Source organism: Polypterus senegalus, chromosome 3 (genome assembly GCF_016835505.1).
Source record: "Polypterus senegalus isolate Bchr_013 chromosome 3, ASM1683550v1, whole genome shotgun sequence".
In the NCBI taxonomy this organism is placed as follows: Eukaryota; Metazoa; Chordata; class Cladistia; order Polypteriformes; family Polypteridae; genus Polypterus; species Polypterus senegalus.
This window is the reverse complement of record NC_053156.1, coordinates 224,258,799-224,274,182: the sequence shown is the minus strand read 5'-3', so window position 1 is coordinate 224,274,182 and position 15,384 is coordinate 224,258,799. Positions and strand designations below refer to the sequence as shown.

At 39.4% G+C, this 15,384-nt stretch overlaps 1 protein-coding gene across 1 annotated transcript in view; it reads right to left on the bottom strand.

The window, feature by feature from the left end:
• si:ch1073-15f12.3 (laminin subunit beta-3) overlaps positions 1-15,384 on the bottom strand; it is a 51,402-nt gene that overhangs the window by 10,928 nt on the left and 25,090 nt on the right. The window contains exons 4-16 of the mRNA XM_039748592.1: positions 13,518-13,632; positions 13,045-13,118; positions 11,876-12,067; positions 7,134-7,197; positions 6,851-7,041; positions 5,916-6,036; positions 5,646-5,834; positions 5,044-5,199; positions 4,696-4,892; positions 3,788-3,884; positions 2,935-3,307; positions 2,166-2,326; positions 1,222-1,433 (exon numbers count right to left, since the gene is read on the bottom strand). Of these exons, the coding sequence (XP_039604526.1) occupies positions 1,222-1,433; positions 2,166-2,326; positions 2,935-3,307; positions 3,788-3,884; positions 4,696-4,892; positions 5,044-5,199; positions 5,646-5,834; positions 5,916-6,036; positions 6,851-7,041; positions 7,134-7,197; positions 11,876-12,067; positions 13,045-13,118; positions 13,518-13,632 (2,142 nt within the window). The remainder of the gene's footprint in view (positions 1-1,221; positions 1,434-2,165; positions 2,327-2,934; positions 3,308-3,787; positions 3,885-4,695; positions 4,893-5,043; positions 5,200-5,645; positions 5,835-5,915; positions 6,037-6,850; positions 7,042-7,133; positions 7,198-11,875; positions 12,068-13,044; positions 13,119-13,517; positions 13,633-15,384) is intronic.

The following is a 15,384-nucleotide window of genomic DNA, read 5'->3' as shown; positions in this document are numbered from 1 at the left end:
ACACACACTGTACAGTATATATATATATATATATATATATATATATATATATATATATATATATATATATATATATAGGGTGGTCCAGATCTAATTATGCAATTTTCATTACGCTATAACTTATTAAGCTTATTACATAGAAAATCACCTGAAAAATCCCGGACCATCGAGAAGTGTGTGAAGTGACAACATGAACAATCGTCTTCGCGCCAAACTGAAATTGTCCCCGCATAAATCAAAGTCATCCAGACGATCTGGATCTGCATAATTAGATCTGGACCACCCTGTATATATATATGTTTGTGGGTCCTAGCTACCAAAAAATCCCAGAGAATAACAAAAACTACTGTGACTTTGTAATGCATGCCCAATGGAGGCATGTTTGCTACAAAAGGTAAAAACTGAATGTAACAGGGAGCTGTGTTTATTTCAGTTAATCGTTAACTTATACAGTTATCCAGCAAACCATTGGTGCTTTTATCTTTTTGTTTTGATAAAGTAATTTCATCTTGGATTTTCTTCATGGACTCCACCATTTTGCTCTTGATTTTCATTGTGGTGGCCATTTTGTGTATGGTAATAATGTTTGCAGCTACTGTAGCCAGGGTGAAAACATTGAATATTACCAAGTGATCGTTATTAAGACTGCAGCATCCTAGTTCAAGTCTTTCTCTAAGAATACACATTTTTGAATTTAAATTTCTTTAGGGAAAGTTTAAATATTTGTTTTCTAAACATCTTGCTTTGTATCTTGACTATGATATTGATGAATGCCTTTTTTGGATTTTCCTCTTCCTCTTGTGTACTGATCTCTTACTTGACTCCTTACAACATCTTTTGCCTGTTGCTTTTGTTTAATTTATCTCCTGATCTGGGAATTCCATCTCTACCATTCTGCCTTTATTCTCTCAACCTTAAAACCATCACAGATATCACGTGATTGGATAATTAATGGTACTTGGTAAAGACAAACTGAGAGCCTGATCAAGGTACAGCCGAACATGGAAGGTGTGACCGAAGGCATAACCCTGTGTGAGGTGTGACGAGAATGGGGGTGTGTTGTGGATGTCATAAAAACTAGCCCCATTAATTGCGACTGTTGTAGCTGTAAGCCCAGTGTTCAGGCTGCATCATAACCCCCAGTAGTTCTAACACATCCACTTACTTCTGACGGTGGAAAGAGACGGCTGAGAAGAGACAGGATTTTTACTCTTTCCTTACCTTCCCCGCTGTAGGAGTCAGGTCTGGCTGGTTTTGCACCTGCCTGGAAAGATGCTCTAGGTCTTGACGGTTTTTCTCTTGATCTTTCCCCTCCATGTCCTCTGCTCTTTTCTGTATTATTAATGATCTTTTGACAATTTCCTCTGCATTAGCAACCTTTTTCATTGCATCTCCAGATTGATCATAGGCAGACCGGATAGTGGAGAGTGAACCTGAAGAAGAAGGTGAACATTTGTTGTTTGTAACAAGAACACAGAGAACAAACCCAAAAATGTCAGAATAATTCAAATAGATTTTTAATTTGAAATCAGGTCTTTCTTTTACTCTTGTTAAGTGGACTTTATAAATAATGAGGTTGTTGAAAAGTACTAATAATGTCAAGCTTTTGGGTTCGATCTGGCACATAGCCTGGCATACACTCTTTGTCACTGGACTTTAAGACTCAAGGTTCAAACCCCATAGCCAGCTTAGCTTACTTAATCCTCTTGTGCTCACATTGTAAGAACTACATGTAAGCAATACTGATGCATCTTGAAATGTAGGTTGCTTTGGAATAATGTGCTAACCAAATATAAAATGGCAAGTTTTAATATTATTCCTTTCCATATACGGTAAGAAACGTAAGATCAGAAATTGCCAACCCATTCATTTTCTCAACCTTTTTCTTTACTTGTATAGAGCTGTGAGGCCTAATAACATATTTCTACAAGGCTTCACCCAAGTCATGCTCACTCAAGGTCAACACATTTAGAGTTGCCACTTTAATCCAACATGAATGCCTTTTGGATGTAGATGGAAACATAGTGCCAGGAGAAAATTCCATGAGGACATGGAGAGAACATACAAAGTCCATACAGACAGTAAAAAAAAAGTACAGGAAACAAAACTAGGCAACTGGCATTTCAAAGCAGCAGGTCCTAATAGTACAGACAATTCTTTCTTACCATCTATATTGCTGTAGAATTTCTGAAAAAAATCCCATCTTGTAATGTAAATGCCCCTTAAGCTGTTCAACCTGCTGTTCAGATCGTCCAGGTCTCCAGTTAGACTGGTGCTCTGATCCACTATGGTAGGTTGATTGGAACCAATCCGACTAGCTGAATCTCTGAAAGAAAAACACTTTTGTTAAGGTTAGGGTTAGGCTGTGAACCCGGAGACATTGGTCATGTTGAACACATCTGGTAACTCCTGCACAGTGATGTGGGACTCATTGTTTTTATATGCCACTGTTATGAGTCACACTCCACTTGAGTTACCATAAGTCTGTCCTCTGTGCAGGTGTAATAAACTGTCCTAAAACCTCAGCTGACAAGAGTTCTGGTGCCATCTCAGGATAAAGGGCAATTCTATAACTGTAACCAAGCACATTGGGCTATATATTTGTGAATTCAAAATGCTATGTGAAGAGATATTCATGGTCCAATAGTTTGACAGACAGAGCAAATCCCATACAACTTCAATTCATAGTGCAAAATATAAATGAAAAAAGAATACTAACATATAAGTGCAAAATAATATAAAACTGATAATTTATTGTTTCTTTGCTAGTACGTCCATTAGAGTAGGGTGAAGTTGGGGATGATGGAATGACTGTGGAGAAAATAAAGCCTCATCAGCACGTTTTAGAAAACTGTAGCGATATGAGTCATGGGCTCAACATGATCCAAGACAACATGCCAAGAGGGCAGACAGAATAAATTATAAGTCACTCACCTATTTGCCTGCAGACTGAAGCGGGCATTATTTATCTCACTGTCCGTAGTTTTGGGGTACAGAATGCCCTCCCTTATCCTCTTCAAATTCATATCTAGGCCAGTGATCCTTGGGTCCCAGACTTGCCCATCTCCACCACCCACTTGAATGTTAATTTTCCTAGAAAGTCCGGACTGTAGAGTTGCATAGCCCTGGAGCTTGGAGTCGAGGTCCTGAAAACAAGGGTGGCACTGTTGGCAGTCGGGATACCGGTTGCATGTTCCACGTTGGCATTGATCACAGCGGGGTCCTATCACGCCAGGTCGGCAAAGGCAGGCTCCTGTTGTTTTATCACAGATGCCTGGTAATGTTCCTGTGCTATCACAGTTGCATGCTGTGTGAGGAAAGAAAGAAATAAAAAATGTTTAACTCACATTTGTAAATGTTTACTGTGAATTTAGTTTGAATGAATGTGAATATGGTATGCATTACTCTTCTTCTGAGTTAACCCCTCATTAATAATCTAAGCATTTTGCATCCAGATGGTACATACAAAAGGCATAGATGAGTGATCATAGCTGGGCATTGTACAAGAAGTATGGCTGAATAAATGTATGAGGGAGATTGCTGGCTTATCAAATGTGTACTCAGGCTCACCAGAGCTCAGACATTCTAATTGATGTTGACATGTTGATGGTGTTGATGTACAGATGAGGCTGGTGCTCTTTCTATCTCCCATCCCTGTCATGTTCTACATACAGTATGCATCACTTAGAAATAAATAAATAAAAAACTGTTTGATTAACCCCCCCCACCCCCAAGCCTAAGGGTATCACAGTTAAGAGGACACAACACCTAAAATCATAATACATACGCCGACACTGGAGCTGAAGATTTCCATAGGTGCCGTCAGCACATCCTGAACATGTTCTCCCCCCGAAGCCTGGTCTGCACTGGCACTGACCTGTTAACTAAACCAAGAGAGAGACCAAGTCACACCACTGTGGTAGATGAAGACAGCACATGTATTTTTCTTAAAGACTGGATTGGACTGGTAATGTAGGAAGCCTTGAAATACATTAATTTAATGTTTGGATGTTCACACAAGAAACAAAGCCTGTTTATAAACTAATACTGTATGTTTTTGTTTTTCAAATAGTTGGCAGTATAGGCTTATGCTAACTTTTTCTATACTTTAAACCCTCAATTTCCATTTTCTTATGTTGCAGAGATTCAACTCCTTCAATTTTTCCATAATCCACATTAGCCTCCAACATGTTCATATGTGAGGCACTTCTCCAGACATTACCTTTGTCCCAACATCAACACCAATATTTCACTAGAAATGGACCCTCCTTTAGTTCCATTGTTGGTTTATGGATGAATTGGACCCTCTATTTACTATTTATTTGTAATATTTTTCATTCATATTTGGAAAACTATTCACCAATTGAATGAATCTGTAAAATATCTTAGCAGCATTCAGTACAATAAGGAACCAATCCTTCATGAAGATGCTAATCAGACACCTTCATACACACGGCCACACTTAGTACACTCATAATTTTACACATTTTTAACCACCCATCTACATTTGGGTGCCAATTTACAGCACTCTTATACTGTAGTATCTTCTGAAGTCAGAACAAAAATAGTTTGCCCAGAAAGAGTTATCAAAACTTCTTTCTTTCTTATTTGATATTGTGCATTAGATATTGACCTACATGTACCAGCTCCTTCTGTTGGATATAGATAAGGCACACAGGAGACTACCAGCCTTACCTGATTGCACTGCTGATTGAGAGAGTTTCTTGGGTCACAGTTGCATGGTTCACAACCTCGGCCACTCAGGAAGTTCCAGTAGTTAGTGGCACACAAATCACAGTTCTGGCCAATAACATTGGGAAGGCAGAAGCACTGACCCGACAAAGGATCGCAACTTCTATCTCGCTGTGATCCAATAAGACTGCAAGAACACTCTAATTGTGGGGAAAAAATTAAGAAGAATTGAACCGTCAGGTACGTAGATACCAGCAATCGCAACAGTGTCAACTGTTGGACAAAGTGAAAATTGCATTAATGCGATTTGGCTACACGGTATCCATGATTAATATGACTATAATGACTTACTTTTGCACCCTTTGGGATCTGAAGCACTAAGCCCGTAGAATCCAAGCTTGCAGCGATCACAGCCTGGTCCTTCTACGTTGGCCTTGCACATGCAGTACCCAGATTCAGCATTGCACAAACCTTGCTGTTCTGCTCCGTTTGTACTGCAGTTGCATCCTAGTGTAAAAAAAATGAAAAACGTAAATTGACTATGGTAGCGTAAAACATTTTAGGACAATTCCATTTCCTTGTTCATTGAGTTTTAGAGACATTAATCAGTCCCAATCTGGTTTTGGTTTATTAAAGCTACCATGCAACATTTTTTTAACTCTGCAGCTGTTTAATAATCCATATATCAAATAGATACACAATTGTGTACAAAAGATACCACCAGGTTGCCTTAGACCCTCATTGATTAATGACCTCAGAGAACTTCCATTCTCAAGGTACAATTTGCGCACTAAGCTATATTATAATGGAACCTCTTCAGCTCTGCTGAAGCCAAAATGGCCCCTCATGTCTCATCAACTCTACATGTCAAACTTACTTAGGATGACACTCAAGTCAATTCATGTCTGCTGTTGCTGAGTTCACATATTGATAACTTTTCAATTCTGACTTACTCAAGCAGGCCTCGGGGTGTGTGATGTGCCTTAGGGGGTTGCGGTAGTAGAACTGACGGCACTTTTCACACTTGCGTCCAGTTGTGTAGTGCTGGCAGTTGTCGCAGACTCCTCCGCTCACCATCCCACTGGCTTCAAACACAGCAGGGTCAAAGTGGCAGCGCTCAGAGTGGTTATTGCAATCACAGCCTGTAGGAGTAGGATACACATTTACTACGGCAAATAACTGACATGGTGGGGTAGTTATGCTGTATCTGTTTAGGTACTTACGCTGACACTGGTTGGTGTTGCTCTCATCTGCTGGTCTCCAGGGGTGGTCGTTGTAGAAGTCAGCACAACGTTCACAATTGGGGCCAGCTGTATTGTGCTGGCAGACACAAGTGCTATACACCTGAATAACAGAATAGCTATTTTACCAAAACAGATTCATATATTAAGCATCTCTGAATTTAGAAAAATAACTGGAATTGAACAAAATCAAATTTCATTTTGAGAAACTAGTTAATATCACTAATTAGGAGGAATCTAGCTTGGTGACCCCATGTTTGAAAAATGGTTATGGTATATTGTCACTTGAAAAAGATAAGGCCTGGTGTCCCTTACTTCTTTGAAGAGGTTGTTGGCTTTCCTGGATTTGATAAAGTGGGTTTATTAATGAAGATGGTGTTTCTTGTTTTAAGATTTTGGTGACGTTTGATTTTTCAGAATCTTAGTCTTGAGAGTTGGTATCACTTGAGTTCAATAATAGTTTGGTATAAGTAGATGATGATACTAGATCTACACATTTAGTTTAACATTGCTAGTGTGGGGAAATCTGTGCTTGGATGACTAGAGGAAAATTAACTTTGTTTTCAAAAACTAAGTTTGGAATTTTCATAAATATGCATACTTGCCCCAAGGTTTGACAAAATGGTCTGATGGGCAAGTTAAGCAGGGCAAGTGAAGCATCTGTGACTTTAAGTAAGTAAAACGAGCTTGGCATCTTTTGGTCAGTGAAATAGACTAGACTTAAATGATCTGTTGAGGAAAAGATGTAGTGACTCATGGATTAAACAATAGGACTGAGATATACCAGGACCCCAATGATGGCATACTGTTCAGACCCCTGGTAGCCAAGGCCCATACAAATGTATTTCCAAAGACTTTGCAATGACTAATATAAATACACATATCTCGAGTCCTGTTGCTTCAACACTAGTAATCACCTCAGCACGGGAGAGCTCATTTGTTCCATCAGAGGGCACACACTGGCTGGCATGGCCATGGCAGAAGCAGCTGCCTTGAATCCGCATCTCTTTCAGACCATAAAAAGCATGTGGACCTCGTCCATTCTCACTCTGGCGTGGCTGTGCCAGTTTAGTAAATTTCATTCTCAGGTTTGTGAAGTCTGCAACATCTGGGAAGCAAAAAGAGGGATTGAAAGTGAAATTTAAGGCTGAGCATGCAGTAGTTAAAATGATCAAGTGTGAGCTGGGACAGGATACATACTATCAATCTTGTAACTCTGGGGTGAATTGACTCGCTGATAGGTATTCAGGGGGTTAAACTGTAGCTGCAAAGAAGAAAAACAGAGAAGGAAAAACATTAAAAAGTCATAATCTGGCCCAGGAGCTTTAAAAGGTTTATTCAGGTTAACAGAAAGGATTTAGAAACATTTCACTGACCTCTAATATTTGGAAAGGTTTGTGCTTTTTAATTTGCATGATACACACAATAGACCAGTTCCTGCAAGTACTTACTCATTCAGTTGGAAAGTTCAACGACTTCAAGCCCATAAACAGAAAGAAATGTGTGCCATCATGGTTACTAGATACAGTCTAACACCAGTTACATTTTAACACCATGACCTTAGAAAATCTTGCAGAAGAATGCAGATTAGTGTAGGAAGGATTGGGGTACTTAGGGGGCATCCACTGCCAACCTAGTGTATGAAATAATTTGTGGGGTGTCCTGCAGAACTGATTGGGTTAAGCACCTTCGCAAAATGGAATGGTTGATAATTATTTGTATACGTTATTTTTATAATGTATATTTAAATTGCATACCTCCCCAACTTGATATTAATGATAACAACTTGCAGCACTGGAATTGTATTTTTAACATTAACGTATTGTCCATCGTACAAAGATTATTTTACAGTGTCTGGATTTGTATGTGACTGACAATTTTACTTTTAATGGAAGCACAGGCACTATTTGAGCAAATGCAACAAGCTGTCAAACTGTATACATTTTTAGATATTCTTTTTGTCTTCTTGTCCATCGTTCATTTTAATTTATATACAGTAATGTTCAAACTGTGACAAAATGCCTCCAAAAATGACTAAAGGGATGGATGACACAACATGGTAACTGCTGATTCAATGCCAGTGCCATGGTATTTAACACTATGCTCTAATGGCTACAATTCTGTGTAGCTTGAACCCATTCGCACATTACTTAAATAATATTGATTGGTGACTCTGATCTTCCTTGATAAGGTGAGCGTCTTTCAGTGTGAATGTGCCCCAGTAACAGACTGGCACTTTGTAGTGATCAGGTGATAAATCAATATCTGATTTATGTATGGCGTCTTTCACTGTAAGAACTTAATGATTCTAATGTTCATCATAGGAGATCTTTGGCTCTAAATTTGCATTAAGCAGATTGAGTAATAATTAAAATAATTAATTACATTTAGATAGTACTTGTCTAACCTACTCAAAGCTCTTTACATGGACAGTGGGGAGCCTCTTCAACCACCACCAATATGAATATGAAGCCATTCTTGTGCCATTATCTTCATCACACATTCGCTATTAGATTATAAAGGTTGTGAGAGCGAGATAACGATAGTTAGCAAATAAGGGATGGGAGATGATTATGGGGCGTGAATGACCAGGCAGTGGTGGGCAGTTTAGCCAAGACATTGGGATACACCAGGGCTGAATCTACTATGAAACTAATGAAGCTTAAACAGGCCCCATATGTGACTTTAGCTCACAATGCTTAAATATTTTGTGTGTCTACTGCATGAGAAGGGATTTAAAAAAATAAGAATATTAATAATATAGTGTAAGTCCCTGCTACAGCAGTTTTATCAAAGTCTGAGATGTAGTGATTACATTTTGAAAAGTCTTGTGGTGATCTGTCATGGAACAACACCATTGAAGAAAATAACTGTGGTTACCCAGGTGTCATTGCTGTTTGCAAAAGGACTCCCATAATATCTGAACCTTCCGGGCCCCACATTTAGGTCCACCACTTAGGTACATCTTACTCTTTTCAAAAGCTACCCGGGGAACTTTTTTGATCAAATAGAGTCAGGACCTCAGCTTTTCATCTCATTTTTACAGCACACTGTCTCTGTTACTGCACTGGGTGCCAGGGCTAGTTTCAGTAACTGAACGTTTATGAGGCATTTCCTGTGGCCATAACAGTGGGAAGGTGATTCTTGTAGAAAGTACGGTAGTGGATCATTCATTGTTAAGTAAACATGTCTTTAATTGGGCTTAACTGTAATTTTCAAAGCATCATCATGATTTGCAAGGAAACTACAAAACACCATCTTGAGTAACACTTTGTGGCTAGGGTGCTGTAAAATGGTGACGTCATTCATTCTCAAACATGACCTCCTGCTCGTAGCTGGAGGACACATAAATACTTCTCATGTCTTGCTTTGACGTAGGACAAGTTCCTCTCCAAGTGAGACTTTTGTGCAATTCCTATGAGTAATTCTGAGATGTTTTATAAATATGGGCACTGAATTAAATCCCCATGTAGCCTTCCCTGGTCAGGACTGAAAGGGTTTTCAATGCATGGAAACAAATCTTTATTTTTCAAACAATAAAAATGGACTAACATAGTTGAGCCTCACTCAAGGCAGTCAATTTCTACCTTCCTTTGTTGTTCATTTTACAAATAAGCCTTTGAATTAATGGTTTTTTTTTTATCAGCAAGAGTTGGCTTCTAATTAACCAATTAATTTAAAACAAAATGTTGAGCCACTACAACTTTCCAGGACCGAGCTTGAGCACCCCAGTCCTACTGAATAAGCGAAGGTCAAGCTGCTCGTAGACTCAATGGAATGGCTTGATTTTACAACTCATGTTGTTCTAAATTGTCCCTAGTGTGTGCTTGGTGTGTGGGTATGTGTTTGTGTGTGCATGCCCTGCGGTGGGCTGGTGCCCTGCCAGGGGCTTGTTCCCTGCCTTGCGCTCTGTGCTGGCTGGGATTGGCTCCAGCAGACCCCCGTGACCCTGTAGTTGGGATATAGCAGGTTAGATAATGGATGGATAACTCATGTTGTTGACAACCATACAATTTCAGTGTAATTAATCCATTATATGAGATTAATCTGAGTCAAATTTAAAAGGATACCATGCAGAAAACACAAATGGAAAATGCAACAAAGAGCTGCTTTACTTCATCCTGTGTCCTGCATGCCAGGCTTTATGGCACGGTGACCAAGGACTTTACTTTGGATGTAGTCTCACACCTATGTTACCCATGTCATCCACAAGCTGCTGTGGTGAGAAGGCACATTTTCATCTTTTCTCTTATTACTACCAGAAATAAACTCTAGTGGTCCAAGTCAGTATTGTATTGAAGGGGGGCATGGCTGGGCCCAGGCCCACCCTGATTGGCTACAGGCCCAGCCAATCAGTTCATTGTACAGTATATGAAATTTTCCATTAAATTTAGTAAATTAGCCAACCCGCTAATAATCAGGCCGGTTTTTTAATGATTTTTAAGCACAGGGAGAAAATTAACATTTGAAAAATCGATAATGTAATAAATCAGCAAGAAAAGCAACATTGTAACAATGCACGGAACGAACCAACACACAATCGTCCATGACTGAAAACTGGCCATCGCTCATGTGCCCAACTCCAACTCGTCACTTGAGTCGTTGTCGTCTTTGCACAGTCCAGATGCACCTGTGACTCACGTAGACTTTCTGTGTTCCTGCAGGAGCATCTAAGAAGACGCATGTTTGTTGCGGATGTGAATTGCTGTATGTAGCGTGTAAAACAGTTTGCTATGGTGCACGCGGTTGTCCGTCGTAACCGAAAACTCGGTTTTTAAAGACTGCGTACTTCTTTGTGTTTTAACCTCAGTTGTAAAGGATTGTTTTAAGGATCCCATGGGATACCCCTCACAAACCGTTTTACACACTGCATATGGCGACTCACCTCCGCGAGAAACATGCCTCTATGAACAGTCAACGTGGCTCGGAGGTGCATGTGGCCTCTACGACAGACGAATATAAATGACGCCATTTTTTCTGTGTCGTTGTGTCCAAGTTGGTGGGCGTGGCTCTGCGTATCCAATGGTATCCAATGGTCTTGGAGTTGGTGGGCGTGGCTCCTTCCTGCGTGCGCCATAGGTGTCTTACTTGTCAGCGGCTTAGTGAATCCACGCCCCTTCCGGCGTGCTTTCCATGGGTGTCTTGCCTTAGTGAATTATATATATAGATGATTGGGTATTTGTTCAATTATTTTTAGTTCAGTTTCAAAGTTTTAAGTCAAATCCCATTGGTTTACTGAGTTTCCAATAAATAAATGGGGCAGTGTTATGGTGTATGTGACAGTAACAGAACCTTAAGTTGGTTGCTTAACTGAATATTTTTTACCAACACCAAGAGATAGTTTCTTATTTTAAGGGGTTATTTCTAACATGGCAAAACAAAAGGAAATATCAAGGTATTAAAAAAGCCTTGTTTAGAGAGTTTTTTCATCCATAAATTGAACGAAAACATGTTTGAGATCATCAGTGTCATTAGTTTGTCTCAGTAACTTGACTGTTTCATCATTTGCACACAATCTTGCTGAATATCTAAATTGTGATGAAATTATCGACTGGTTCAACACCTACATCTGACAAAAAACTTTGCAGCATAGGTAGGGACTGATTTTGTGTGAGTGTCCACTGTGGCACAACAGTGTTTGATTGCCTTGGTAATTTCTGTTCAACTTTAGCAGGGTCGTAATAATTCAGTTATGTGAATGTACCACAGTATGAATAGATGTATTATTTTTGCCTTTATATATCCTGCTAAAAGCTAGAACACTCATTTTTATAGAGGCCCATCCTAAAATCTATTCCTGGCTACACCCTGTTTTTTTTTTGTGCTCATTCCTGAAGGGATTGCTGGCTTATTTCCATGAACTCTGAGTGGAATACATATTTCAGTAAAAGGACAAGGACTTGCCTTTTGAAAAGTTATAAAAGCACAAAGATTCATTTTACCTTTTGGTCGACGTTTTTATAATAGTCGATTGGAGGCAGAGAATGGCAGTAACTTTCCTGCAGGTTACTTGGAGCTTTTGTACTAATGCCAGGGAAGGAAGAATGGCAGTCTGTTGCCAGGTACAAGTATGGCTGCCAGGTCTTTCCATAATCTGTAGAGCGTTCAATCACAAAGGCTTCAGGCCGTGGACCCTAAAAAACAATTAACAGTTTTATTATGCACATTGCAGACAATAAGCACAATATACAAGTGGTCAAGATTTATTGTGTGTGTTGGTGTGAGAATGAATATATCCTACAGTGAACAGATGCCCAGTCTAGTGTTTCATCTTGCTTTGTGCCTAATACTGTAAAGTCAACCTCTGAACCCCATGACCCAGTAGTGGAAAATGAATGGGTAGATGAATTCGGGCAGAGTGGTGGCTCTGAAGCTAAGGATCTGTGCTGGTATCCCAAAGCTTGCTGGTTCAAATCCCCTTCCCTGCCAAAAGAGATTCTGCACAATGGCTGACCCTGCGCTCTGACCCCAAGGAGTATGCGAAAACTAACAAATTCCTAATATGAGAAATTGTATATGGTGAAATAAAGAACAAAAAAATTAAGATGGAAATTAGTCTTATGCTGTTTCATGAGACTGTCACTAGGTGTCACTGTATGCCAAGTTTTAACTCTTCACTTAAACTACAGCCACGGATAAACTTGCTGCTGAGAGGATGTGGGAAATAGAAGCTCTGATTTTAGATAGATAGATAGATAGATAGATTTAAGGATTTCATATATATATATATATATATATAGATAGATAGATAGATTTAAGGATATATATATATATCTATATATATATGCATTTTTCAAAATAATCTGAATCAAAAGTTTGTAATGTTCATTTTGGTGCACATTGAACTGAAGAAGTCAGGACAGTTGCAGAGTGGATAGTAAAGCTGTCTCACTGCACTGGCCTCATCTGTGTGGAGCTTGAACATTCTTGCTGTACTTCCTTGGGTTTGTTCCCACATCCTAAGACTTGTAATTATGTTCATTTTTAACTCTAAACTGTCCAGGCTCACTTCTGATCACATGCCACACTACCTTATGCTACAGCAAATCTCCCCTTACACACTAATAGATCTCCCCAGTCAGCAATGTGTCATCACCCTTGGGCATTTTACCTTAAAGTCCAGGACAATGTCGCCAAGCTGGAATTTCCTGTCGAGGTCCAACTGTACAGTTACATTCTCAACACCTTAGAAACAAAATAAACAAAATGAGGGTGTGAGTGAGGCAAACTTCATTTATATTACAGCAGCGGTTTCTGGTCTTGGTTTTGGGGTCCCAGTGTTGTTGCTTAATAAGAGACCAGTTATCATTGCTAAAGTCAAGTGTAAGAGACCAGTTGTCATGTCATCTTCTATTGCAGGGAAAACCCACACAGACACAGGGTGAACATGGAAATTGTACACTGGGAGGACCCAGGATGTTAACCTTGGTTTCCTTACTGAGAGGTAACAGCACTAGTGCTGCGTCACCATGCAGCAGTGCCCCACTTACAATCTGTCAAAGCATAGCATTGTAAGTCTGTATTATTAAAGGTAATTATTTCCTCACTTTGGTTGTATTTAAAACATTTCTCATGAGAGCTCACCTTTCTGAGCCTGCCACCACCTGTAAGGTCCCTCCTGAGGAGCCACATTTTCAATGCGGTGGGCCATTTGACTCTTGGGCTGTCGGGAGTCACAGGTGCAACATTTAATTTGTCGCTGAAAAAAAAAGAAGAAATAATGAGCCAATTAGAAGCAAGCTCAAGAGTAGTGAAGAAGGATAATGAAGACAGGGAGTGATTGAAAGTGCAAGCTTTTGAGATCCCAGTCCTGCAAACCCTGGTTTATTTACTGTCTGTGAACATTGTATGAAGCTAAATGCATTAGATATGAAGTTGTGGCGATTTTTAAAATTTCTTTCACACTGAACTTCATTACACAAAGTGTTCGACAGTAGGAATAACAGTGTCTGAAGGGAAGAGTACCCTTCTCAACTGAAAGATTTTGTGGAGGGTCATTTAGGGAGACTAAGTCTTCCTCACACTGCCTCCCTTCACAGCAGACTGTCCTCTGCCACATTTGTTCTGGTTTTGGCTTAGGCCTAATTGTACTATTTTGTATGTCTTTTTAAAAAGTCCATGAACTAGTTTTGCTCTTTTCCTAACTCTAAAGATTTTTAAAACAAACCAACTGCCATTACTTAACATTGATTGCACAAAGCTGCTGGCTGCTTGCGCACTTTTGGAGATTTTCGGGTGGGTGATGTCATTACATAACCGGACATTGTGCTCATTTTGTGATATTGGCAGTCTCACTGGCGGAACGTTTCAAGCTGCTATACATTCAGGACTCCCTCAGGAGTCTTGGGTAACAAACTAATCACTTTAGCCAGTATCATGAGTTTATATACTTAAAAAGTGAGGGCCCTATGGTTTTCATTTTTTTAGCTTGGGTAAAGTTGCAAAAAGATTAACTAAATTAGTTTCTTATAATAGGCCCAGTGAGCATGACAATCCATTATAGAGTGGCATGCTGTATCAGGATACTTTTAAGTTCCTTGTAACAATGAAGTGGTAAAAGTAGGCTGGCAAAATGGATGAATGGATCTCTACAGTTGGCCTCTATGAACCAAAAACACTAAAAAGTGGAGTTTCTATAAGAAAGTTTTGCTGCTCTTTGGTTAAAGAAAGATGTTTTTGTGAGGTCAGGCCCTTCCGTCTATTTTCAAGAGTCAATTTCAGTATTTTAGCAAAGTAGTCTTATTCCATCAACACTGGACGCAAGTTAGAAACCAACTGGACATAAGACATCCATCATGCCAAGCAAATAAGAAGAAGCCAATCAACCATGTATGTACATGTATTGGATTTGAGAGGAAAGTGGAGAAAAGTGATACAAACATGTGAGGAATATGTTAACTCCAGTAAGAGTGCGACCTGACTGAGAATTAAGCTGAGCCACTGTTGGGTATTAAAGCGAACTTCTGTCCCACCTTATAAAGCAACCCACAATAGTTCAATTAAAGTGCTTGGCAAATTAAGTAATGCAAAAATACATCAACAGTAATTAAGGGAAAATGGGTTCAAGAAATAGGGGTATGGATAAAAAAAGGATATAATCATGAATGTATTCATTAATCCATGATTGTAAATTTTTTATATATTACCTCTTTTTCACATACCTGTCTTACTACACTTGCTGATCAAACGGGTCCTAACCTAATGTTACTCAATTATGTTTTCCTCTTCAATAAGTTGCTTTGGATAAAAATGTCTGCCAAGCAAATCAATGTAACTGTAAATGAACAATAAACAACGGGACTAATCCACGTCTGTATTTAAATCTCACAGCAATCACTGAATGGACATTTTGGAAGGTGCACGCTTCATTCATCTGTTTGTAAGGCTGAGGGGAACTAAAGCAGTAGGAACCAACTCTAGATTTAAGAAGTATAGGTTACATAAAGGGATG